Source organism: Delphinapterus leucas, chromosome 21, assembly GCF_059928025.1.
Source record: "Delphinapterus leucas isolate spDelLeu-1000000601 "Yukka" chromosome 21, BTC_Dleu_Yukka2, whole genome shotgun sequence".
In the NCBI taxonomy this organism is placed as follows: Eukaryota; Metazoa; Chordata; class Mammalia; order Artiodactyla; family Monodontidae; genus Delphinapterus; species Delphinapterus leucas.
This window is the reverse complement of record NC_143149.1, coordinates 23,983,479-24,011,051: the sequence shown is the minus strand read 5'-3', so window position 1 is coordinate 24,011,051 and position 27,573 is coordinate 23,983,479. Positions and strand designations below refer to the sequence as shown.

At 37.8% G+C, this 27,573-nt stretch overlaps 1 protein-coding gene across 5 annotated transcripts in view; it reads right to left on the bottom strand.

Moving 5' to 3' along the window:
- Nucleotides 1-27,573, bottom strand: part of WRN (WRN RecQ like helicase) — a 128,027-nt gene that overhangs the window by 24,942 nt on the left and 75,512 nt on the right. For all 5 annotated transcript variants that reach the window (XM_089903745.1, XM_022571149.3, XM_022571151.3 and 2 more), the window contains 5 exons: nucleotides 20,253-20,427; nucleotides 16,296-16,477; nucleotides 12,397-12,498; nucleotides 12,020-12,112; nucleotides 7,007-7,148 (listed from right to left, as the gene is read on the bottom strand). In XM_089903745.1, the coding sequence (XP_089759871.1) occupies nucleotides 7,007-7,148; nucleotides 12,020-12,112; nucleotides 12,397-12,498; nucleotides 16,296-16,477; nucleotides 20,253-20,427 (694 nt within the window). The remainder of the gene's footprint in view (nucleotides 1-7,006; nucleotides 7,149-12,019; nucleotides 12,113-12,396; nucleotides 12,499-16,295; nucleotides 16,478-20,252; nucleotides 20,428-27,573) is intronic.

The window sequence follows — 27,573 nt, the reverse complement described above, 5'->3', positions numbered from 1 at the left end:
AGCTAGCCCATCATATGCAATTCTCTTGTCCTCTAATGGAAATGACTCTCCCCACCTTCACTCTCCACAGAGAACTTTTTCTATTCACTTGGCCCTCTGATTACCCCTTTTATAAAATTTTGTTTATTTATTTATTTTTGGATGCGTTGGGTCTTCGTTGCTACCCACAGGCTTTCACTAGTTGCGGCGAGCGGGGGCTGCTCTTCATTGCGGTGCACGGGCTTCTCATTGCGGTGGCTTCTCTTGTTGCCAAGCACAGGCTCTAGGTGGCTTCTCTTGTTGTGGAGCACAGGCTCTAGGCGCACGGGCTTCAGTAGCTGTGGCACGCGGGCTTAGTAGTTGTGGCTCGTGGTCTCTAGAGCGTAGGCTCGGTAGTTGTGGCGCACGGGCTTAGCTGCTCTGAGGCATGTGGGATCTTCCCAGACCAGGGCTTGAACCCATGTCCCCTGCATTGGCAGGCAGATTCTTAACCACTGTGTCACCAGGGAAGTCCGTGATTACCTCCTTCATCCATCCTACACATCTAAATACTACTTTTAAATGTGTATGGTACTATATAAACATAGGGCTCTCTGGAGAATTGCTTCTATCTCATGTATTTGCGGTGAATACAGCAGATTGTAATTCGAGGGTCATTCTGCCCTTCCTCCACTGTGACTTCTACCACAGAATCTGGGAAGTTACAAACACTATTTCTCAAACTTTCTTTCAACTAGGCTTCTGGATGTGATTTAAGTTCCACTAAACAAAGGTATTTTTGCATGACATCTACACGCAGGAAGTGAGGCAAAGGGGTCTACTTTGCTGTATTTGCAGGTATGCATGACTGTGGAGGGGTTTGCTTTTTATGAGAAAGTGTTAGCAAAGAACCTAGCATACAGCTTCTAGCTTCCTAAGTAACAGGAGACATTCATTTTGTTGATACAGATTACAGAAGGCAGCTCCCAGATCAAGCAGAAGTAGAACCTTCCTGATTGTTACAGCTCCCTATTCAGCGCAGTTTGGGGTCAGGCACAGACAGATAACTTCTTAACCACAGAAGAGGCAACTGCTTCCATGGAAGATTATTTTGCAGTATAATCTTATCAACAATACTCTAAGCCACTTAACACCCAGTAATAAATACCTTTCTGTTTAAATTCGCTAGACTGATCATGTGCTTCATAACAAATACTGTATTTTAGGTTATATTCATGTTTCAAAAACATTCACTCCTTGAGTATGTCAAGAAGTTCCTGTATTCTAAAATTTTCAATATGAAATGCAATCTAAAATTTGAGAAATAGGTACATCCTGTCACTCAACATTTTTATATTTCATCTATACTCTAATGATGGTTTAACAATCAGTGCATATTCAAATCCAGGGATCAAAATGAAAAGAATATACAGAATGAGTTCCAGCAGACATAACTCAAGCACTAGAAGCCTCACTATATTACAAATGTATTGGTTTTGTTCAACTGATGAAAACGTTACGGTTACAAGTTTATCATTTTGGAATGTTAAAAATGTGAATACAAGTGAAATAACCTAAAAAGACTGATCCCTCACATAAAGAAATCTAGGCTGAAATTAGATTAGATTAGGAAAGTTCCCATCAGAGACACATCAGTGCCCAGATACACTGAGCTTTTTTAAAACACAGGCTTCTTATAGGTTTAATTAACAGGGTCTGTAACGTGCATTCTAAAAATAAAAATTGAAATTGAATTTTGTATTAAAATAGCTAAGTAATAAAGCTTTAGTATCACGGTGATTATATTTACAAAAATTGTACTAGAACAAGATTCAGAGAAACAGAAACACCCACGTACAACGTGGCACCTTTTTCCACAACAACCTCTACTACCTATACTAACTGACTTTGGTTTGATTTGTGTAGAATGTTTAAAATCAAACATCACAGAATTTCAGATCTGGAAGGAACATTGGAGCTCATTGATCTATCTAGTCATTTTTACTCAGATACAATCAGAGGCTCAAGGATGTTAAGCGGTAGCCTAAGGTCATAGAGGTAAGACTAGGACACAGTCCTCCAGACCACTACACCAGGGATATATATACACACAGACACCAATATACATAATATACATATATACTGATTGTAGTTAGTGCAACTAGACCACCTGGGTTCAAGTCACAGCTCCAGTACTTACTAGCTTTTGGATTTTGGGCAAGTCAGTTACTTAACTTACCTGTGTTTCTATTTCCTCAGCTGCTATACAAGTATAATAATACTTCTTATCCTTTAACTTAGCCTGCCTTCCTTAACATAAAAGCAAAAGCCCTGACTCAGTATTAAGTCAGTTTTCCCAGAACATTTGTAATGGCATTCTACACCTGCTGGGGGCTTACCTTTATAGTAGGAGAATCTATTGCTTGCAAACTAATAACACCAAAGACATTAAGTTGCCTAACTAGTACTTATTAGCAATCTGGACACTAGAAATTATTCCTCTAGCCTTCCCTTTCGTAAGCAGAAAACAACCTGAAGTGAATGAACACATTTGCTGATATAAAGAAATGAGATGTTCTTCTAATTGGTAGGGGTAACTGTCCCTTCCCCTCATGATCAATAATCATCGTGAATACTGTGTACTGTGTGAATAAATTTACACTGTCATGTTTCCATGGCAATCACCATACATCAAACGAAATATTTCTGCTCTTCGACACAGATCATTTTGTTTTAAAGAAATCATATTCCCTTTTCAACAAGAAATCCAAATTTACCCAAGTAACATTTCTGAAAAAACAGAATAAGGATTTTCAACAACAAATGTCTTAAAAAAAAAACAAAAACCACAGATGTCTAACAATTTCTTACTCTGAGCGAGGCATCTTCCATTAATTACTTATATGTTCTAGTAACTTAATTTTCCAGGTTAACCCACTGACGAAGTAAAACTGCTAAGGATGAGGAAGCTGCCATAGTGGATATAGGGATTTGGGCACTGATTTCAAGGAGTGCACAATTATACATGCACATATCCCTTACCAATCATAAATCTTCATTCTAGTATCTCTAGATCATTCAACCTAAAAATACAAATTTAAAACTGCATGTGAACAGCATAATAAAACAGACACAGCACTAGAACGTTACTTAGGAAAGCTGTCGCTCATCCTGCTTCTGGCACAAAGCAATGACCTGACATGACACAGGTCATTTAACTTTCTGGGACTTAGTATTAACCGCTGTATAATAAGGTGGTAGAGTTAAATAATCTTTTTGCTCTAAGAGTCTCTACTTCTATGGGACAAAGTCTCAAAAATGGAAGTTATCAACCCATTCTTCTCCTTTAAAAAGCAGGCTGGAAAAATCAGGGTACCAAACGGATGCATCAGGGAATTTGGAAACCTATGAACAGATCGATGTGTGTTAGAATAAAGGGAGCCGAATGGCCAGAGCACAAGTCCCAAAGGATCACTTTCTAATAAAAGCCAAATCTTCCGCACCATTATCTGATAGAGAAAACAAACAAACTTGCCACTTCTCTAAATTAACTTCTTTAAAAATGACGATTGCTTGTTGTGGTAGTTCTTTCAGCTGGGAATGCCACATTCCTCTCCACCTTCTTCCCTCAAGTTGGCTCTCAATGCCCAAATCTACTCTTATCATCCACAGAATAGAAAAGCGCCAGTGATACCATAACAAAGACTTCTCTAGTTTCACAGCCATTAACAAGCACTCTCTCTTCAGAACTTAAATAATACTTTATATCTATTCATATGTCCCCCATCTCTTTTTATGCTGCGATATACTTATTTATTCTCAAGTAACACACCTTCCATATTAGATGATGTCTCATCTAATTCCACTTTGAATTCCCCACAAAACAGAGTACAGTAGCTCACACAAAAATAGATGTTTTGGGAATTCCCTGGCGGTCCGGTGGTCAGGAGTCCATGCTTCCACTGCAGGGGGCACGGGTTTGATCCCTGGTTGGGGAACTAAGATCCCGCATGCCATGCGGCGCAGCCAAAAAAAAAAAAGTTTAATAACTAGCAGAAAAAAGTAGTTATAAACTCTTAAGAAGTTTTAGATTCCTGTGTTCTTAAAGTACAAAATAAGTCCATAGTTTCTGTCTATATTTTAACTAATTTTTTTTTTCTTTTGCCTCTTTCCCAGTTCCTACAGGCCAAGGAAGTTCACAGCTGCCGCTTCAGGGCTTAAAAAGGTCATTTCTGGGACTGTTATTCTATGTGAACAATAAAGCCAAAATACAAAGTTACAATAATTATCTCTAGGAATATATTTCAACCTGATGAAATAGCTTGTCCAAAAAATTAAACGGATAACCCTCTCCTGTTAGAAAGTTTGAAAATTATAAAGGGTAATTAAAACTAACAATAGTTTCCCAATGGCTGCCTATAGTCAAAGCATCTTTTATCAAAAGTGTTCTCTAATTCTGGAGCACTTTGATAACATGATCAGGAGAGAGGTTTCACTTAATCTCCTGATTATGCAAATTAATGACTGTGCCTGTTTTCTAATCTGTAAAATTAAGATAACTGCATATCTTAATACTTAATTCACAAAGATGTTTAAAGATTTTTATGTGGGGCTTCCCTGGTGGCGCAGTGGTTGAGAGTTCGCCTGCCGATGCAGGGGACACAGGTTCGTGCCCCGGTCCGGGAAGATCCCGGGAGAGGCCACAACAGTGAGAGGCCCGTGCTCCGCAACAGGAGAGGCCACAACAGTGAGAGGCCCGCGTACTGCAAAAAAATAAAAAAAGATTTTTATGTGGTGAGCTATTTAGACCCCTAAAACAAAGTTCCTTAGGCAATATTTCTGCTATTTAATTTCCAGCAAAACTTATGCTTTAAAAACAAAATTGTAAACTCCATTCACAAACACCTGAATGGCCTGAATAATCATTTATACTATTTTTTATACTATTTTTAAACATCCTATGTAAGAGAGGAGAATCATGTGCTGCTGAAATATTTGTTTCATATGTACAAATATTACCTCTTTAAATGAACTCCAAGAGTTTCAAGTTTAAGATACTTAATCATCTTACAAATGAAAATTATCTGTAAAGATATTTTTTCCTGAATTAGTTAAGGTAGATGATTCACTAAATTCTCAAAGGAAATACAATTATAATTCAAAAAATGATATCCCAGTAGATACCAAGATCACTGAAATTGGGGGAAAAAAACTTGCCTTATTTTCACTGTATTTAATGTCTACAAATTTTCGTTAAGTGGCTTTTTAAAAAAGTTTTACACCTTTATCTAGCAAGGGTAATATAAAATTTCACAAAGAATAAACTTCTTAATTTGCAGACTCCCAGAAGAGACTGTTGGTATAAGCAGTCTGACTTGGTTTTCAAATAATAGGTGAAATCTGATCCGTCTTGTGACCAGTTCAAGTTTGTCTAGGAGCCCACTTCCACTTATCTGTTGATACTGGATACTGCTGGATTACACCAAATTAAAACAAGGATAATTTTTATAAATTATACATTCAGCTGGGATACACAGGTTTTAAAGATGACAGAGACAAGAAATTTTCATAGATCTCAATTACATTAAATCTATCCCTTGCAACTTAAATTCTTTTTTTAAAAAAAATAGCACTCATATCAGCTAAACCAAGTTCCTTAGGCAACACTTCTACTGTTAAATTTCTAACCAAACTTGAGATTTAAGAACAAAATTTTAAACTCCATAATCTAAAAACATCAGTACCTGAAGTTAACATATTTTTAGCATTTCATTAAAAGTATTTCACAACTGGCTAACTTAATAAGTCCCTTTCAAAACAAAACAAAAACTCAGAAAGTAAATATTTACACAAAGTATTTGAGAATTTAAGAAATGAATGCTGACCTAAATTATTTTTAAAATTCTACATACAGGGCTTCCTTGGTGGCGCAGTGGTTAAGAATCCGCCTGCCAATGCTAGGGGACACGGGTTCAAGTCCTGGTCTGGGAGGATCCCACATTAGTTGCTGTGGAGCAACTAAGCCTCTGAGCCGCAACTGCTGAGCCTGCATCTAGAGCCCGCGAGCCACAGCTACTGAAGCCAGGGCACCTGGAACCCGTGCCCCGCAACAAGAGAAACCACCACAAAGAGAAACCTGCGCACCGCAACAAAGAGTAGCCCCCGCTCACCGCAACTAGAGAAAAGCCCACACACAGCAACAAAGACCCAACACAGCCAAAAATAAATAAGTAAAATAGATAAAGAAAGAAAACAAAACTTAAAAAAAAAATTCTACAAAGTGAGAATTTTAATCTCCACTTTTAGTATATTTTTAATAAATATATGTAGTTGCAAAGGAGTCTATCTCCCATTTTTGGTTTATTCAACTAACGTCAATATGTACTACTTAACTTTACAGACTTCTAAATCAGGAATAAAATCATATAAACAAAGGGACTACAGAAAAAGCTCTCTGGCTATAAGGGTCATGACCTACTCATATTTGTACCTGCAACTGTTAGCATAATGCTGGCACACTAATCACTCAAAAAAAAAAAAAAAAAAGTAGCAGAATTAACTATTCATTGGTGAAGAAAAAGAACTTTCTTAGAATTTTAAATACTTCTGATTAGAAATAAAATAGAAGGAAAGAAAAAATATACTACCAAATATTATTATTGAACTTAGACATTTACAAATAATCACTGAAATTTAAATTTTGCTCAAAAAATTTACTACTTCACAGGGCACCAAGATACAAATTTGTTCTACCTGTCCCTTGACACAATGAAAGTAAACTTTTCTTAATTGTCCTATAAAAGACCAGTCTAGGGATTCATCTAACTGCAGTGTAATAAACTGAAACAGACAGCCTGGAAGCATTGTCTTAATGATACACACAGGTTTTGTCAAAGGTAATGAATGCAGTGCTTAAATGGAACTTAATATGACTCTCTGAGTTCTGATAACTAAAGCCAAAGCTATAATTGTAAAACAGCAAACCTCTGAAGAAAAGTGTAATAGGAGTAAAAGAAGAACCCTGAAGGTGACTCACAGACATACTTACAGATCCTCGGAGAAATAAAATTGGAACCCCAATTCCAAACTTTTCGCCTAAGATGGTCACGGCAGATAAGAGCTGGAATGCTTGTGGACCAAAGTCCTGTAACATATCATCTGAGTCATCAATGGAAAAGCAGCGATCCAATCTAAATAAAAACAATATGTAAAGAAAGCTTAGCCAAGGCATGTACCTTTAGAAATAAAAAGATTTAGTGTAACAGTTAGCCCAGTAAAAAAATATCTCAAATGTGCCAACTGCTTCAGAAGCTAAAAATAAAGTTCAATACAGCTGAGAGCATGTAAAGTATGTAAAACATGAAATATAAACGATATATAAACGATAATATAGTATCACAGGTATGTTATATTAATGGTTCTCGACACTAGTGCCCTAGGATCCAAGTTTCACAGGAGGTATCTTGGGCCATAGAAAGAAACAGGTTCAAGCAAGCAGAACGCAGGATTACAGCTCAAATAGCTCCACTTGATCTACTGTATAAATACTGGACTTTTGTGTTAGGTTTTGATGGAAGAAAAGGTTTATTGCCCACCCCCACCCCTGTCGCAAAACTTCTGAACTGAAAAAACACATCTCCTATGCAAGAAGTTGTTAAAGTCATACTTTAAAATATGACCAAAGATTATAAGCTTTTCATGTAAGTCCATTTAGAAGTTAAATTCCTAAGCCATCCTTCAGGTAGAAATTATCATTAACACAAATTAATGAAATTCTCATTTGTATTAATTCTCATTAATACAAATGAGAATTCTTTATGGCATGTTGAGAACAAGAGGACTCAGAAAAAATCAACTAATATAGTTCAACTACCTAATTCAGTTGCTTTCTTTATAATAAATATCTTTGAAATAGCAATAAGAATATAGTCAGTATTCTAGATATATTTTTAGGTAAAAAAAGGCTATGTTTAGGTTTATTCTCTATTTTAACTTCTTTAATAGGATACTTAGTTCATTAATTTTCTTTTCTAATACGAGTATTTAAAGCTATCAAATTCCCACCAAGTATCACCCATGCTGCAGCATACAAGTTTTAATGTATATTTACTGTAATTATCACTAAGTTCTAAAAATGTTTTCATTTCCAGTTTTGAGTTTTTTCCTTGATTGACGAGTTACTTTAGAGCATTATTTTAAATTTCCAAATGAATGAGAATTTCCCTTTTTATTCTCTTGTTTACTTCTAATTCTGTTGCATTCTGGCCAGATAATGTGGTATGTTTGAAAGCAATACACTGAAAACTTGAGATAGGTTACAGTCTAGTACAGAGGTCAGAAAACTCTTCCTATTAAGGGCCAGACAGTAAACAGCTTAGGCTCTGTGGGCCAGACAATCTCTGTGTCACAACTACTTAGCTCAACTCTGCAAAAACAGCCATAGATAATATATAAACAAAAGGGCATGGCTGTATTACAAAAAAACTTTATTTACAAAAACAGGCAGTGAGTGGATTTGGTCCATGGGCCATAGTTTGCCACCCACTGCTTTAATATATAGTACATTTTAAAATTTTTATTTATTTATTTTTGGCTGTGTTGGGTCTTCATTGCTGTGCACAGGCTTTCTCTAGTTGTGGCGAGCAGGGGCTACTCTTCGTTGCGGTGCACAGGCTTCTCATTGCGGTGGCTTCTCTTGTTGTGGAGCACGGGCTCTAGGCTCACGGGCTTCAGTAGTCGTGGTTCACGGGCTCAGTGGTGGTAGCTCACGGGCTCTTGGGCACAGGCTCAGTAGTTGTGGTGCACGGACTTAATTGCTCTGTGGCATGTGGGATCTTCCCGGACCAGGGCTCGAACCCGTGTCCCCTGCATTGGCAGGAGGATTCTTAACCACTGCGCCACGAGGGAAGTCCCTATAGTTCATTTTTATAAATATGCCATCTATGTTTGAGAAGTGTAGTCTCTAATTCCGCGCTTCCCAGCCCATGTGCTACAAATGGATTATAGGTGTGCTGAAGGTTAATCCCTTGAGACCTTAGGGTTCTGAACAGAACCTAGACTCAATGAGCCATTAACTATGTGGGTCACGAAGTAAAAATGTTTGAGACACATTACTCTAATTGCTTGGTAAAGGCTTCTACATACTGCATGTCCAATAAATCAGACTTGTTACCATATTGACCAGATTTTCTATTGCTTCCTAATTTTTTGATTGCTTAACCTACCAATAACTAGAAATTATAATCAACCTCTCCTACTTTGATGGTGGAATTGTTGATTTCTTCCAGCTTTTCTGTCACTCTGTGCTTTACATAGCTGTAGGGTTTTTTTTTAAGGTGCATGGAACAATTCTGTCCTCTTGGTGGAGGAACCATTTATCACTGCATAGAGACCATCTCCATCCCTAATAAAACTCCTTCTGTCTAACAGTATACAGCTACCACACCTAGTATATGGTTAGCTCAACTACATACACCATTTGTATTTTATTTTTTCAATTAATATACAGTTAAATTGATTGTATGTCTGTGTGTGTGTGTTAAGGTCTACAAATTTAAACACATTCATAGACTCTTCTATACATGCAACAAATCCATCACTGCAAAATACTCCCTTATGCTGTTGCTTCTTTGTAATCATAACCTTGACCCCATCCCTCTAATCTCTGGCAACCACTAATCTTTTCTTCATCTCTACAGTGCAGTTTTATGTTTGAGAGAATATCACATAAATAGTAGAACTGGCATTATTTCTTCTTTTGGGGGGGCAGAATTTGCCACTGAAATCACTTGGGCTAGGGAATTTTATTTTCACAAGTTTTTAACAAGGATCCAATTTCTTCAACGGTGGTAGGATTATTCAGGTTATGTACTTCATTGTGAGTGAGGGGGTTTTTTTGCTGTATTTTTTTTGTGTGTGTGAGTGAGTTTTATTAGTCTGAGGTTTTCAAGGAATTGGTCCATTTCACCTAAATTACTGAATGTATGTGCACTGAGTTATTCATAGTATTTCCTCATTATCCTTTTAATGTCTGTTGTGGCTAGAGTGAAATTCTCTCTCTCAGTCCTGATATTGGTAATCTGTGTCTCCTCGTCTTCTTTTTTTTTTTTCTTTTTAGAACTTTCTATCAGTTTTATTGACCTTTTCAAAGAATGAGCTTTTGAGTTCATTGGTTTTCTCCAATTGTTTTTGTTTTCTATTGATTTATGCTCTTATCTTTATTCTTTCCTTCCTTCTGCTTCCTTTTAGTTTTCTTTACCCCTATTTGCTAGTTTAAGGTGGAAGCTTAATTACTAATTTGAAACCCTTCTTCTACTGTAAGTATTTAATGCTCTAATCTTCCCTGTCAGTATCACTTTAGCTGTACCCCATACATTTTGTATTTTCATTTCACTCAGTTCAAAATATTTTCTGATTTACCTTGAGACTTCCTCTTTGACTAATGGATTATTTAGTAGTGTGTTACTTAATTTCCAAGTGTTTGGAGACTTTCCTGTTATCTTTCTGCTGTTGATTTCTAGTTTCATTCCATTTTAGTCAGAAAATGTATTCTGTATAAATACAAATCTTTTAAATGTGTTAAGGTTTGTTTTATGATCCAGAATACAGTCTATTTTCATGAACATTCCATCTGCACCTGAAAAGAACGTGTATCTGCTGTTGTTAGGTAGAATGTTTTATAAAAGTCAATTAGACAGTCTGCTGACAGTCCTGTTCCATTTCTTCTATTTTCTTACTGATTTTCTGTCTACCAGCTCTATTAATTACTGAGAGATGCTGAAGTCACCAACTCTACTTACGGATTTCTCTATTTCTCCTTTCAATTCGGTCAGTTCTTTTTAAAGTATATACACATTTAGGATTAGGTGTTCTTGGATATAATGGTTATCTTTGTGTGTCAGCTTGGCTAGGCTATGGTACCCAGTCATTTGGTCAAACACTAACCTAGATGTTTCTATAAAGGTATTTTGTAGATGGGATTAACATTTACAATCAGTTGACTTTAGGTAAAGGAGCTGACCCTTGATAATGTGAGTAGGTCTCATCCAATCAGATGAAGGCCTTAAAGAGCAAAGACTGAGGTTGGCTGGAGAACAAGGAATTGTGACTCAAAACTGTAATGTAGAAACCCTGCCCAACTTTCCAGCCTGCTAGGCTGCCTACAGATTTCAGGCTTGCCAACCCCTACAACTGCATGAGCCAATACCTTAAAATTAACCTCTCTCTCCCTCTCTCATTATCTGTGTGTGTGTGTGTGTGTGTGTGTGTGTGCGCGCACGTGTGTGTGTGTGTACACATATGTGCATGTATTGCTCTGGAAAACCCTGACTGATACATTGGTAAACTGACTCTTTTATCATCATGTAATGCCCTTCTTTATCCCTGCTAATATTCTTCCTCCAAAGTCTCCATTATCTGACATTAAAAGTAACAACTCCAGCTTTCTTTTGATTAATGTTTTCATGGTATACAGTTTTTATCTTTTCATTTTTAATCTACCTATATAATTATACTTATAGTGGATTTCTTGTGGACAGCATTTGGTTGGGTCATATTTTTAAACCAATTCTAACAATTTTTGCCTTTAAATGGTTTTTTTTTTTTTTTTGCAGTACGCGGGCCTCTCACTGTTGTGGCCTCTCCCATTGCGGAGCACAGGCTCCGGACGCACAGGCTCAGCGGCCATGGCTCACCGGCCCAGCCGCTCCGCGGCATGTGGGATCTTCCCGGACCGGGGCACGAACCCGTGTCCCCTGCATCGGCAGGGTCCTCAACCACTGCGCCACCAGGGAAGCCCTAAATGGTATTTTTAGATCATTTACATTTAATATAACTATTGATATGTTTAGATTTAGGTCTATCATTAATTGGTTTATCTATTTATAAAAGTAAAAGATTGTAATACTGTTTGCTTTGTCCTCTTTTTTAATAAATAAATTCATTATTTTGTTTTTAAAAAACTGCAATACATATCACTCAACAAAAATTCAATTAAAAATTATTTGCAAAGGAAGAGAAACAAAGACTTTTAGAATGTCCATCTAGAAGAAGAAAACGTTACCTGGACCTGCAATTATCACAGCAATTTTCAGTTCCCATAATTCCCACGGAGGCCTTTCGTAGCTGTTTGTCTTCAAAATGAGACAAGATGAGTCTACCCAAGAGAAAATTTTAAATTAAATAAAAGAACAAAAACATATATGTTAAATTCATTGTTGAAAATAATGAGGTGAAATCAACGTTAACTGATTCAGCTGAGACCTCATTATTTGGCTTCAGTTTACTGAGGCACAAAGCAAGTTGCCTTAAAAATTCAGCACATATGTTAACACCATCAAATATCTTTTAAATACTTCTAATTACTTTGCAAAACTTTTTCCTTAAGAGTATTATCTATAAATCCTTGTTATTAACTGATATAAAGTAAATAATACTTACTGTCGCCTACACCTTCTGGAATAAAGATATTTTTCCATCTTTGCCATCATCTTTAATTTGTATAATCGAAACTTTTCATTGCATATTTCACTAAGGAGGCGCCTGTCAATTAAAAATACCACAGTACTATTAAAATTGTATTAGTTTTATTTCATTTATTTATTCCTGTTTATTTTTCATAGTCTGTAACATCCACAGTGCTAACAAGATAAAGAACATTTCTATCATCTCAGCAAGTTATTGTGTCCCTTCCCAGTCAATGCCCCCATAAGAGGCAAGCATTTTTCTGATTTTTATGAAAATTACTTTTGAAAGAATTCTACCCATGTCCAAGCATCAATTTTTTAGCTGCCTATGAAAAACTGTTAAAAGCCTACAGTTCTTCATTTTGACTTATATGCTACTTGCTTTTTTGGCAATCTTTCTACTATACGTGAATTTTTACCTTTTCCCAGTAAAAGGTTATTCTTTAAGTTATTTTATATGAGAAACTAAAGGCATCTAATCTATATAAGGAATACTGAAAAAGACTCATGATCTAAATATGAACCTTCATCACTTTAGCTCTTCAGAGAACTTCTCAGCCCTCTAAAAACTACCTCTTTGTATTATGGGGTATTATAGGACACCAATAAAATATCAGAATTAAGTTCCTTCCTCAAACAATTCTAATCATTTTTTTCCCCGTAATACTGAATTTATATAAACTTTTTAAATAACACTAAAGACATGGGTTTTTTTTAAGTTAATGCTGCTATTCCTCATCCTGACTCTGTTACTTCTACTCTCCTGTGAAGAAATTCCATGACTATTGCACATCAGATGATGATAATCCTCCAAATAGTCTTTGCATATCTTTCCGAGAATAAAGAAAAACCTGAGTTGAATAGGTTTCAAATATTTCAAAAGAAAATAATTTATCCACAAGATTTAAATGATAATACTGATCCTCATCACTCATGTTTTGACTATACAGCCTTCTAACTGACAAAAATACCTCTGTACAATTCTCAAGGATGACACCAACAGGGAATCTAGTTAAGTGAGTTCTGGAAAGTCTGGACACACAAATGATCTCTTATTCAAAAACATTCTTATCATTTGACACCACCAACCACCATGCCTTTCCATGTAATTTCCCTAAAAAGTCTCTTCCAACGATTGACTCTAGTTCCTAGGTCAACCATCTAACCTCATTATTCCTAGCTCATGGGCTAAATATTAGTTCCCTTTTTGGCTCTGTTTTGTTTGTTTAGCTCACCTCTTTCTCCTCAGATAGAAAGAACAAAGGAAACAATGCCCACACTCTGAGAGCTAGATCTTCCCTTATGTTTGGTTCCCATGATCTACATTTAACTAATCTCATCAGTTTCAGTAACAAATTGAAGAAAATAAAGTAACAAGTCTCTAACAACAAATCAAATGAATATTTATCCTTCTTTTAGGACCATCAAAATCGTTGCAGTTTAATATTCCACAGAATAAAAACAAGTTGAAAAAGAAGAAATATTCTAAAAACAATACCATAAATAGAAATCAGGTGGAGCCAGTGGAAGATTTGTTAAACTGAGATTAATTTGCAAATTATTCCCTTTAAACAAAGATTACAGTAACTATTGGGTTTGACTGCTTTAAATAATGGCAGGTGCAGACATTGAGACTTTGCCAATAAAAAATATAAAATTGCATATTTAGGCTGATGATTGGACAAGTTTCTTCTCTCAGTCACAGGATTCTAGCATAAGACAGACTAAAAATTTTGTGAATTACAGTGATCTTTTCATTTGAAAACCAGCTATTCCATTTATTCTAAAACTTTGTTTTTTCTAATAGAAGAGGTTTGTCACAAGGATGGCAGAGATCTGGGCCTCGATCCTTGCTGAAATTTTTTTTAATGCTGATTAACCCTATAGTTTTATTTCCTTTAATATAGATGCAAAGAACAACCTGTCTGTACTAAAGATTCAAGAATGGATTTCCTGGCACCACTATTTGATTACTAATCACTGTTACTCCCTGTTAAATCTTAATGAGATAACCATTTAAAATATCTTTTGAGACTCAGATACACAGGAACTATATCGATTGATGAACCCGCCAAGCCACAATATAAAACTTGGGCTGTTAAGTCTTCAGCATCTTTAACACAATGCACAAATAAAATCAGAACTGGTAGGAATCAACCTATGTTTGATGCAATCCCAAATTTAATTGTAGCATGCAGAGCTGTGTTCTATCCCAATTATTTTAAATTAGTTTATAAAAAGCTTCACATAGACACCAGTGTCAAAAGGAAAATAATAATTGTTCTGCTTAAGAAGATGGTGTATTGACTGTATGTTAAGAAACAAAAGTTAGTGACTACTCTTAAAAGAAGCTTAAAATTTATAGCAAACATTCTTACCTAATTAATCCCTATTCTTCTTTCATATCTCAAGTTAACCCATTACTTCCTCAAGGAAGCCTTATCTGACCTTTATAACTTGGTAAACACACACCCATAATATACTCCCTACTCGATGCAATTTCCTTCATAGCACTTAACACAGTTTTAATTTTATACAAATTTGCATGATCCTTTTCAAAAAATCGTTTGGTTATTCAAATTTTCAAACACAAAAGAGCAGTAAAATGAACACTATGCATCCACGGTTGTATGATTCTGTGACTAAGACCTGCTATTCCCATTATACAGTAAACTCTATAAAAACAGGTACTATATCTGCTTTTATTTACCATTGGATCCCCGGCACAAAGCATAATGCTTGGAACATAGTGAGTACTCCAAAAAAAATTGTTGAGTAATAAATAAAAACAAAAACTGTATTAGATAGCCACTCTCATCATTTTAATAAGATGGGCTAATAGGTCCATCCAAGAGCTCAACTTATGTAGCTATACGGAGGTGCATTTTGAAAACACCTCATCTCGGCAGGCCTATCAGTTACCACGTATAGGTTTTTTTTTCAATTTTTTTTTCTTATGGATGAAGAAAGAAGTTGGTAAACCTGCCCCTAAAACTTTGCAAGATGAAGTTTTCCTTTCAATATCAATCTCACAGAACATAAGTGCCAACAAGATACCTGTTTAGTACTTAAGTGGAATGGTTTTCCTGTATCTAGACACTAAGTACAATATTTTTTTCCATGGCAGTCAGTCAGTACAGGGCAACATGATCATTCACACACTGCCAAGGAGAGCTGGCATGCTCTCCTAGAACTAACAAAGGAAACAAAAATGGTAATTAGAGACAAACTGGGATTGGTAGAAGTCATTTAGAATAAGCACCATGGCAGCATGAGAAGAAAAAAATAAAAATAAAATAAATGGTATCTAAAGTAACTATGGCTGAAGACATATCAAAACTTGAGAGAACCTGAGGAGAAAAACAGCTCATCGATGAACAATATTAAAAAGTGTTCCACAGGGCTTCCCTGGTGGCACAGTGGTTGAGAGTCCGCCTGCTGATGCAGGGGACACGGGTTCGTGCCCCGGTCCGGGAAGATCCCACATGCCTCGGAGCAGCTGGGCCCGTGAGCCATGGCTGCTGAGCCTGTGCGTCTGGAGCCTGTGCTCCGCAACGGGAGAGGCCACAACAGTGAGAGGCCCGCGTACCGCGAAAAAAAGAAAAAAAAAAGTGTTCCATAAGATCTACGTTACACTCCCAGTATAGTGCTGTTTTAGTTAACTCTTCACACTAAATGAGGTATAGAAGAAATTAGGTCATCTCCTCTGGGTAGCAACACACCACAAAGTTCTTCTTAGACATCTTCTGTTTTCTTTTGGTTTTAAAGGCACTTATACATATTACTTTAAATTTTGAATGTTGTCTCAAATACTTTTGAAGCTTATGTGGAAAGAAAGAAATCTGCAAGGGTGAAAGCAATAAATGTTTTTACCTATTTGTGTTAATGTCTCCTGGAGCCCAAAGTACATGACAAGAACTTTGAAGTCCATCACGGCCAGCTCTACCAATCTCCTGGTAATATGATTCCATTTCCTTAGGAGCACCGTAATGAATGACTTGGCGAATGTCAGCTTTATTAATGCCCATTCCAAAAGCTATGGTAGCTATTACACACTGAGAATAAAATAACAACATAGTTTGACAATCATTTAGCAGAACTAAAACCTTACCTGTTTAACTTTTGTAAGAATAATTAGTTCATTAACTAATTAACTAAAGTCATGGCATGAAACTGAATTTAATATAATTTCAACCAATTGCTTATAGATTAAAAGATTATCTGCCCAATTTACAGATTAAGGAATGGTGACCATAAAATAGGATTTGTTCCCTCTCTATTAAAAGAAGCAAATAAAGTGGTTTCTCTGAATGCACATGAGTACAAGACAGAAAAGAGGCTCTTAAACTATTTATTATATTAAATGAGCCTTTGGGATAATATTATGAAGTTTCAAGACTGCATAGTATCTTAATGTTTTCTAGCATTATTCTAAGGTAGAAGGAAGCTTCTCATTAAAGATGGCAGAATGAATCATGAATTTATCTCTGCATATTTAAAAGGATAAAATTGGTAGAATATCTAATATGAATGAGTATACCAAGATCAGATTTACATGACTAGGGGAAATCTTAGGGAAAAATTAGTGGTAAGCACCAAAAAAAACTACACAAATTTTTTTTAAAGTATTAAGAATACAAAATATGTACAAGTAGCTGTAAATATACTACATGTCTTACAGATAAAAAGCATTTATAGAGAATACATAAATATATAATATTTGAAAATATATACTGATCTAACCAAAATTATGGTATTAATATTGGAAGTGAAGGGGGTAGAAACTTCTGGATGGGGTGAGAAGGGCAGGAAGGGATGTGAAAGAGCTACACCTTCATCTTTCATAGCAGGGAAACAAGAGATAATGCCTAAATCTCATAAGCAAATAAATAAATAAACTAAGTAGCAGCAGTATAAGCAAATTATTGTAAGATACAGCGGCAAACAGCAAAAGACTAAGCTAAAAGGGAGTAGGAAAAAGAAGCGGGGAAAGAATGAGGGGCTGACGCTTTTCATTGTAAGCACTGGAGAACGACTTGGTTTGTTAAACTATGTGTGTGTATAACTGATAAATATTAAAGTGCCATTTTTAAAAAATGTGTTAAGATGCACCAAGAGTAGAAAAAAGAGGAAGGGAGGGAGGGAGGACAAATAAAGGGAAGTATGAGAAAGATGAAAGAAAAATAAATCTAGGGATGGAAATAATATTAAGAAAAAGCTCTGAGTGAATAAAACTAGACAGTTTTGCTGTATTTAAGAGTAAATAAGCAATATAATAATTCCAACTCTTCTTTTTTAAATGTTATTTCTTATTCAATTTTTTCCAGCTTTATTGAGATATAACTGAAATATAACATTATGTAAGTTTAAAATATATAACATGATGATTTGATGTACGTATATACTGCGACATGATTGATTACCTCAGTAAGGTTACTTAACACCTCCATCACCTCACATGATTACTGTGTGTGTATGTATCTGTGTGTTTGTATGATGAGAACTTTTAAGATCTAATTTTCATCATATGATACTGCTTTTAGATGAGATCAACCTATTCTGCAGACATGATTTTCAAAATATCCTCATAGACGCTCAGGTGTAAATGAAGATATTTTATCCAATAATTTATTCATAACCTCATTCCAGACAGGAAAGGAATTCAGGCCATCTTGAAAAGGCAAATAAAATACAAAAGGACATAAAACTAAAAGTCAGGATTAAAAGAATGAATGGTCACAAACTCAAAATGCAAATCTACATCCAAATGTGGTTAGATTTGGTTATGGATAATAGGAAAGAAAAAAAATCTTGTCTCCCTCATATCTTTGGGAGATGTTTCTATCTAAATGAATAATTAGTAATACAGCAAGAAAGAAGAAACAATTGATCAATTATTGGCTCTCGATTGTTAAGATTCAATAAGCAGCAGCTAATAAATTTTATCTGATACTTTTCAAGCTCCAGAGATAATAGAATAAACATGTAAGCATTTAAGAATTTGGATAAAATCTCTACTCCAGGCAGCTGTAATAGCTGTTCCTAACTTTGGAAAGAAGAGGAAGAAAGAGAACAGATGCCTTCAGGCAGGTATGCATTGCATCATGACAATGCACAGTGAACTGCATAGACAGAGATCTAGATACAGAGGAAACTGATGACCTATTTGACAGAAAATGCAAAGCAGAAGTTAAGTTCTTCTCAATTTGAGATGACTAGTCCAGGCTTATAGCGACAGGGTGTGGAAATGATGTTGATGGTGTTGATTTAAACCTGCTCACATGGCTTGAATTTAAATCTTCCCAAATAATCTGTATGACACCCACTGAAACAGGATTCCAGTCATTTTATGAATCTCAGCTGTAACACTTCACAATAACTTCATCAATACCCTTCCTTTCTTCAGTTTTTCTCCTTCAGATCAATCCTACTTGGTGCTCCCAGTCTAATGTTTCTATAATACTATTATCTTGCTCAAAAATATAGAGTAGTCTGTCACAGTGGTTTCCAAATTCTGTTCTGCAGAACTTTGAGGATTCTAAAATACCCCCAGGGACTGACTTGGAGATAGGGAAGCTCTTGGACCCCTTCATCCATCACATCAACTTCAACAAGAATGATTCTACTTTAATCTGTTTTACCTATTAGATAAAATTTCATTTAAATAAAGAATTCTATGGCTAAAATAGTCTGGAAAAACTAGAGAAACTTCACACCAATCCCAGCTTGCCCCTTTGCAAGTTTTAAGACCCTCTACAACCTGGCCAAACAACCCATTCAATTCTTTTCCTACGAGTCTCCACCATTCCTCCCTGCCTTCTTACCTATACTTTGTGCCCTTCCTACTCCATACTCCCTTCTTCTCCAACCATTGCAAACTACTCACCATTTCCTGAACCCAGTATGCTCTCTCATATCACAGTGCCTTTGCACATGCCAGTCCTTCTTCCTGGAATTCTATAACCTATTCCTTTTCCCTCATCACTTCCTGGCCTTGCATACTTGACACACTGTTATTCACTTGTTCAGATTCTATTCAGATTGCTTCTTCCTGGGTGAACCAACCCCATTACACGACCTAACTTAACAGCCAGCATTCCCTCCTCTGTACACCTAAACACTATTCTATGTACAGGCTGCCATTTATACTAGCCTGCAATAGTTTTCTTACATATCTATCTCCCACATTATATACTGATTCTATCAGAGTGACTGCTTTATGCTCATCAGAAAGAAGGTATTCAAATGTATATGTATGAATAAATCACTTGGCTGTACACCTGAAATGTTTTTATATACCATTTTGTTTTTCGATTTTTTAAACGAAAAATGAATATTTTTCACGATTAGACTTAAATTATGAAATTCAATCCCAACTTTAAAGAAATTTTTTAATTAATTTTTTTATTGGAGTATAGTTGATTTACAATTTTGTGTTAGTTTCTGCTGTACAGCAAAGTGAGTCAGTTATACATATATGTATATCCACTCTTTTTAAGATTCTATTCCCATATAGGTCATTACAGAGTATTGAATAGAGTTCCCTGTGCTACACAGTAGGTTCTTATTAGTTATCTATTTTATATATAGTATGAAATTAACAACACTGTAAATCAACTATACTCTAATATAAAATAAAATTTAAATTAAAAAAATTTAAAACATTTTTAACTAAAAAAAAAATTAAAAAAAAAAAAAAGTTGATTGTCCCTCCTGGAAAGAAAAGGAGAAGAAGAAGAAGGTATTCAATAAAGATCTTGTAAATAAATATTAGAGAAATATCTGTTTCCACTATGGGGAACAGACAGTAATGATGATCAATCTTCACACCTGAATTTCATCTCTCATGAACCTATGATGAACTTGTCTCCTTAAGTTAATACTCAGTCCTGCATGGTATGTTCCACAGGCTAACTTCAGTTTCTTAAGTTCAGCTGTAACTCGTTCTGTCATTCTTCTAGAAGGACAGTAGATGATAGCTGGACCTTCAAATTCCCAAGCAGAACTAAAGAAAAAGAAGAGCAAAAGGACAAACATATACATATAGGCTTCAGACCAGTTTGAGTTTTACCTAATTTAATTTTCCCTTTCTTTTTAAAATTTTAATATAATTTCATTTTAATTTAGTTTTTAAACTTTAATTTTCCTTTTAGTAAAAAACTAAAAGGAGAAAGCATATAAAAAACAATGACATATTTAACAAATACCTGAAACATTTTAGACACTCAAACGTGGAAATAAATTATATTAAACCCAAACACCTCTGACTTCACTTTTTTGTTCAAATTAAAACCAGAGACAAGTTTATTTATTGAAGCAGAAATCTTGCTAAAAACCTGTAAACTAATGGAAACGCAATTACCGTCCTTTGGAATTGTAAAGCGCTAGATTAACAATTAGTCTTCATTTATATAAGAAATGTAATGTTTACATAGGAGGAGGAATAAAATTTATATTATTCTTATGCCCTCTTATGATCGTAAAATTGAATTTCTAAATCTGTTTACTAAAAAAGCAAGAACTTTCATGCAATAGTAAAAGATCATTTTTATAGTTCAAGGAAGTATTTACTAGTAACTTGAGACTATATGACCATTACAGAAAATAACATCTGTTATAAAGCCTGTTTTAGAAATTTGCGCTTACTTATTAAAAGTATAAATAATGATTTCCGTAGAACATTTATTTAATTCCTCAACATATTCATTTACGTAAATACATTCATTTATGCTGACCTAACCAATATAAAAAGAATATACTATTTAGATTTAGGAAAAGTTACTTTAATTTTTAATGTGCGTAACCTGTGATACAATTTCAATTTTAGGAATCTATTTTACAAACACACACATCTGCTAAAAGATACATATACACAAATATTCACAACAAAACTGTAATAGTGAAAAATAATCTAAATGTTCATAATCATATACATTCATACTATAAAATGTGAAGTAAATATTTAAAAATTAAATGTATATAAAACCTTTAAAAAGGACTATGGTAAAAGTCACTGAAAACTTAGAGGGGAAAAATTAGAAAGTAATTTTACTCTACGAGTCTTACTGAATAATCTACTCAAAGCAATTTTTGAGAGTGACCAAATGGACTTCCATGTCAAAAATTCATAGTAGGTAACTCCATAGAGTGAAAAAAATGCAAATTATCTTTTTAATGTATAAGAATCTCAGTTAAAAAACATTTCTCAAAGAAGGAAAAATTGTGCACCAAAATGTGAATACTGTATAACATCCTAAACATTAAACATAATATATAGAAAGATAGCAGCAATACTTTATATAACAGGAGAAAATTGCAGAAAAGATTGACATACTATAGCAAACTAACAACAATAACAACAACAACTGGGAACACATATTTGCACAGTACAAAGAACAGACACCTAAAACGCTAAATGCAAAAATACCAACAGTAATAATAACTGAGGAATGGGACTGGAAAAAAAATCTACGTACTCTTCAATTTACATGCATTTGTATTGTTCAAATTGATACAAACAATATGGATCACTTTTTACATTAAAAAAAGCAGAAAATACAAAAATCTGAACTTATAGAGCAGAAAAATCAAAGCAGTAAAAATTCCTATTGATTACAGCAGTGAAATGGCTGGTAAAAGGACCTCGCTCCTTGTCTTCTTTGAAGAAAGAATTCAGCAAAGAGACCACGATTGTGAAGCAGATGCAGCATTTATGAGAAGCAAAGTATATGCAGAAGAGCACATGGGCGAACTCGCAGAGTTAGCTGCACCCAATAGGGGTGGCTTAGATCGCGTATATGGGGCAGTCTTCCAGGTTTTCCCTAGCCAATCATCTTGCTTGTGCCCATATTTGGCCTGACTCAGGTTCCTTCCTGGTCAGCTCGAAGGTTTCTGGGAGGTTGGCAGGACATATTATGGGCTGGTGTCTCTTCCCTCCTTTGGCCCCTCCCCTAGAGTTGTGTTATCCGGAATTCCTTAGGGGACAACTGAGGACCTTCTCTACACATGTGATGGGCTGAGAAATCCCCTTGACCACAAGAATGAGGAAACTGTGGTCTCAGGGCCCAATGCTCCTTCTGCCATCTTATCTCAAAGTGACAGCAGAAGACTGGCTGCAGCTGCTCAGCCTGGGGCCCATCTATCGCCTACCTCAAATCCCGTCTGAGAGGTGTGGACCCCAAGGAATCTTTACTAGGAGGATGAAGGGGGAAGGTCCTTCTGTAGCTTCTTCAGGCTGCCATTGGGCTCATGGACCCTACCTAACTGGTGCCGTGGAACTCTCACCCTGCCTCGTCAAGGGACCCCAGAAAGGCTTCTGCTGTTATCCCAGCAGGATCTGTTTCAGGGAGTGGCTGGAATCCCTGCATCACCATCATCTTGACATGGAATTGCTGCAAGCTGGAAGAAACAAACTTAACAAGCCGATTAAAAAGGCAGGGGCCAAAGATCAGTAAAAGGACTATTGCAACTAGAGGCCCAAACAGGGGTAAGAACAAGGTTACACTTGGTAACACTCCTCTGATTGCAGTCCAGATAGAGTCAGTGCTTGGGTATCCCTGTCCGAAGGAATGAAGCCATCTGGCATGGTCATATATTTTCTTGATGTCCTCTTCTACTAGCTCAGTGGTGTTGATGTGGGTACAACATGTCTTATTAATAACTGCAAATACCCCTCTCTGTTCAGCCAGAACAAAGTCCAAAACCAGTCTGTTATCCATCACTACATCAGCTGAGGAACTAACAGACAACGAAAGTTTGGAAAGTGCATTCCCTGTGGACCTACTCAGAGCTGACAAGGTTATCCAAAAGTCTGCGGAGCACTGCTTCATGGTAAGCAAAGCCTTCCCAAGGGGACGCCAACCCAATAGCAACTCCAATCCCTACCAAAATGAGGCCAATTGCCCTTTTGCCCCAGGGGTGGGTGATATTATGGATGGTAATACCTAGGTTCCTTTGATTACTCAGTTGGCCTAACGTACACTGTCCCGTAAACAGAGCACTCTCTATACAAGGAAAGGCTACAGCTAATCTCGGGAAAGGGAAAGAGGGATTGGGGTTGTTCTGATGAGGCAACGGGTTTATGTCTAGACCACAAAGGAACAGATATCCAGAAGGGGCACATGCCTGACGCACTGTTGTAGAATTAAACCAATTCTCTAGAGAGCCTGCCCAAGAGGGGATCCCGTTACAGCTTGGGGAGGGAGGCCCACCATTATATGAGGGTGCATGAGGGGCGGGGACCCTTCCGTAGGCCTTGGGTTGGGGGGGGCCTACATTACACTTCAGACAATTGGTGTTTTTCCTGCCCAGTAAGTACATATCCCATCTGGGCTTTGTCCTTGTTTTTTAGTCTTTGATTGTATTTGTGGTGAGGGCACCAATGGGTGAGATTTCCACCTGTATCTTTGCCAGGACAGGTGAGAACAATTAAATTGTGGAGTAACAGAAGCATTGATCAGATTCTGAAGGTTCTCCAGTGTCACTGCAAGTTTTCATGCTGGTTGCATAGGGGCAGTGGCAGCAAGACAAGCTAGTCTTATTGCAATTTAAAATAAGTGTGTGGTTCTCATCAGATATATTGACGCGAGGGTTTAAGGTCTAAGCATGGAAGCTGCGCTAGGGACGGAATACGAACTTTAAGAGTAGGGTTAGAAGGACCCTCAGTAAGGTAAGGTCTGCTAGGTGTAAAGATTAGCTTGTTTTTAACACATAGGCATCACTCTGAGGATGGAGACGACAGATCCAGCACTGGGGTAGATTTTATCCCTGAGCTATAATTCTTGAGAGATTTACTACTGCGTTGGATTCCCATTCCCCTGACGTGGATCCCCAAAAGAGGGAGAGAAAAGTTAGGGTGATTGATATCTTCATAATGGCATCAATCAGGGTTTTAATTTCGGAAGTAACCAGATAGCAAGTAGCAAAGAAACATCAAAAGAAATCATATAGTAAACGAAAGCCCACTAGCAATTATGGAGTCCCAGCCTACCATCACTTATCTTGTTTCTGTCACCCGGAGAGTCCCAAAGGAATCAATTGTCAAAGCGAGAGTTTACTTATCAATGCGGTTGTCATTGGCTCAGGGATCACCTCCTAGAAGGGGTATTTGAGGGTTTTGGGTAGGTTCACAGGGATAGCTGGGATATATGTCTTCGGGTTCCTGTAACATATCAGTGGAGGCAGGTTTAATCCTGGACAGACGGACCCAACTCCTGACTCCCTGGAGCTTAACTGCTGTAGGGGTGCTCAGCAGGACTTGTTAAGGACTCTTCCACTTTGGGAGTAGCTGGGCGCCAGGGGACTCATTCTTTCAGGTCTTTAAAAGCACCCAGTCCCCAGATTTACAATGGAGTGACTGGGGCTGTTATCTGGGAGAGCTGGGTTCTGTTTCCATGTTCTTTTATGGCCGTTTGGACCTGGCCCAGGTTTATAATGTATTTAAGATGGGCTTGGTTTCTGGGTCAGTTACCATGTCTAGGGTGAGGAGTGGCCTTCCATGTGTCATTTCAAAGGGACTCAACTTAATAGCTGTTTCAGGGGCTGCCCTGACCCTTAGGAGAGCTATTGGCAGCAGGCGGTACCACGGTTCTGGTGTTTCCTGACAGAGTTTGCCCATGGTTTTCTTTAGGGTATGACTGGCCTGCTCTGCCTTCCCTGAGGATGGAGGTCTCCAGGACGAATGCAGGTGGTATCTGATCCCGAAGGCCTGCGAGAGCTGCTGGGTAACCCTGGCTTTGAATGAGGGTCCACTGTCACTCTGGAGGTGGTGGGGTAACCTGAACTAGGAGTGATTTCTTTTATTGATAGAAGTGTTCTAGCCACTTTGGTTGCCTTTTCCGTCCTACTGGGGAAGGCCTCTGCCCATCCGGTGAAAGTGTCTTTAAATACTAATAAGTATTTGCAGCCTTGGAAAGAGGGCACCTGACTGAAACCCATTTGCCAGTCCTCTCCTGGGCAAGTCCCACGTCACTGGGCTGGGCTAACAAGAGGGGGAGGGGGTGCGGCTTGAGGCTGCCTCTGGATTATGGGTGGTACAGAGGGCACAGGCTCGAGTAACCCTTCTGATTGTCTCTGGGAGCCCTTTCCTGTAAAAAGCCGGAAAACCACAGCAGAGGTGGCATCCCTCCCCAGGTGGAGGAATCATGTGGCCCTTTAATAATTTTCCATTGGTCAGAAAGAGGTACGAGCAATTTTTGATCTATGTGCCACCAGCCATCTATTCCCTTAGTTCCCCCTTGGTCTTGTGACCAGGTCTCTTCGGAAGTTGAGTATCTGGGTACAATGTTAGAAGGGGCAAGGGATGGGATCAATGCCATTTCTGTTGTGGGTATCAGGGCTGCTTTCTTGGCTTCCCGATCTGCCCTGTTGTTCCCTTGCGTAATTTGAGAAATTCCATTTTCGTGTCCGCGGCAGTAAATGACTGCTACTTGTCTGGGTTTTTGAACTTCAATAGCTTCTATGAGATGTAGGCTCTCAATCCCATATTTTATAGGGGAATTTTCGGCATTCAAAAGTCCTCTTTTGGGCTTCCCTGGTGGCGCAGTGGTTGGGAGTCCGCCTGACGATGCAGGGGACACGGGTTCGTGCCCCGGTCCGGGAGGATCCCACGTGCCAAGAAGAGGCTAGGCCCGTGAGCCATGGCCGCTGAGCCTGCGCATCCGGAGCCTGTGCTCCGCAATGGGAGAGGCCACAGCAGTGAGAGGCCCGCGTACCAAAAAAGAAAAAAAAAAAGTCCTCTTTCCTTCCAGATAGCTATGTGGGCGTGCAGAACAGGGAAGGCATATTTTGAGTCTGGGTATATACTTACAATTTTTCCTTCCCCTAGGGTTAAGGCTCGGGTTAGAGCTATCAGTTCAGCCTTCTGGGCTGAAGTGTTGGGTGGCAAAGGTTTCACTTCTGTGACACTGTGAGCGCTCATGATAGCATACCCTGCCCTCCTGACCCCGTCCTTAATAAAGCTACTGCTGTCAGTAAACCATTCTTCCTCAGGGTTTTCTACGGCTTGATCTGTTAGATTAAACCTACAGGCATACACCTGGTCAAGGGTTTCGAGGCAGGAATATATTAGCTCTGGGCTGTCAGCAGCCATCCGTGTAGCTGGGTTGAGGGTGCAGCAAGTTTTGAGGGTTACCTCTGGGGAGTCGAGGAACAAAGCCTGGTACTTAGTAAAGCAGCCTCCAGTTAGCCAATGGCGGCCTTTGATCTCCAGGATCCCTTGTACTTGATGGGAGGTCTGGACTTCCAGTGGCTGTCCAAAGGTAAGCTTGTTAGCTTCTTCCTATAAAGCAGAGGCAGCTACTACCCAAAGGCAGCCAGGCCAACTTCTAGTTGTTGAAAAAATAGCCTATAAGCTGAGGAACTTCTCCAACTTCTGTTATTAGGACTCCCAGGGCTGAGCCCTGCTTTTCAGCCACATACAAGATGAATGGCTTTTTTCAACTGGGAAGACCCAGAGCAGGAGCTTTCGTGAGGGCCTGTTTGATACTATTAAAAGTTTTTTCCTGTTCCCCAGTCCAAAGTAATGGTTCTGTGTCTGGGCCTTTAGTAGCTTCACACAGGGGCTTAGCCATTAGCCCAAATCCTGGGATCCAGATTCTGTAAAATCCTGCCATGCCTAAAAAGGTACAGAGATGTTTTTTTTGTCTTTGGAGCACTTAGGCCTAATATAGCTCATTTTCTGTCTGGAGATAGTTGTCTACTTCCAAGGTTTATAATGTATCCCAGGTACTTAACTTCTTGCTTTGAGATTTGTGCCTTTTTCTGGGGACCTTGTAACCCCGGGTCCCAGGGAAATTAAGAATTACAGTGGTGTTCTGATCTGAGGCCTCCATGGAGGGGCTACATGTTAATATATCAACATCTACGTACTGTAGAATAGCCCCTTCTTTTAGGTGTTATCTCCCTTAGTTCCTTTCCTAGGGCCTGGGCGAACAAGTGTGGGCTGTCCCGAAGCCCCTGAGGCAGTACTGTCCAGGTGTGTTGCATCTGGCCCACGTGGGAGTTAGTCCACTAGAAGGCAAACAGATATTGTGATGAGGGATGAACTAGGATGCAAAAGAAGGCATCCTTGAGGTTGAGCACAGTAAACCATTTAGCATCCTCAGGGACCTGGACTAATACGTTACAAGGATTGGCCATAAGGGGTTGTATA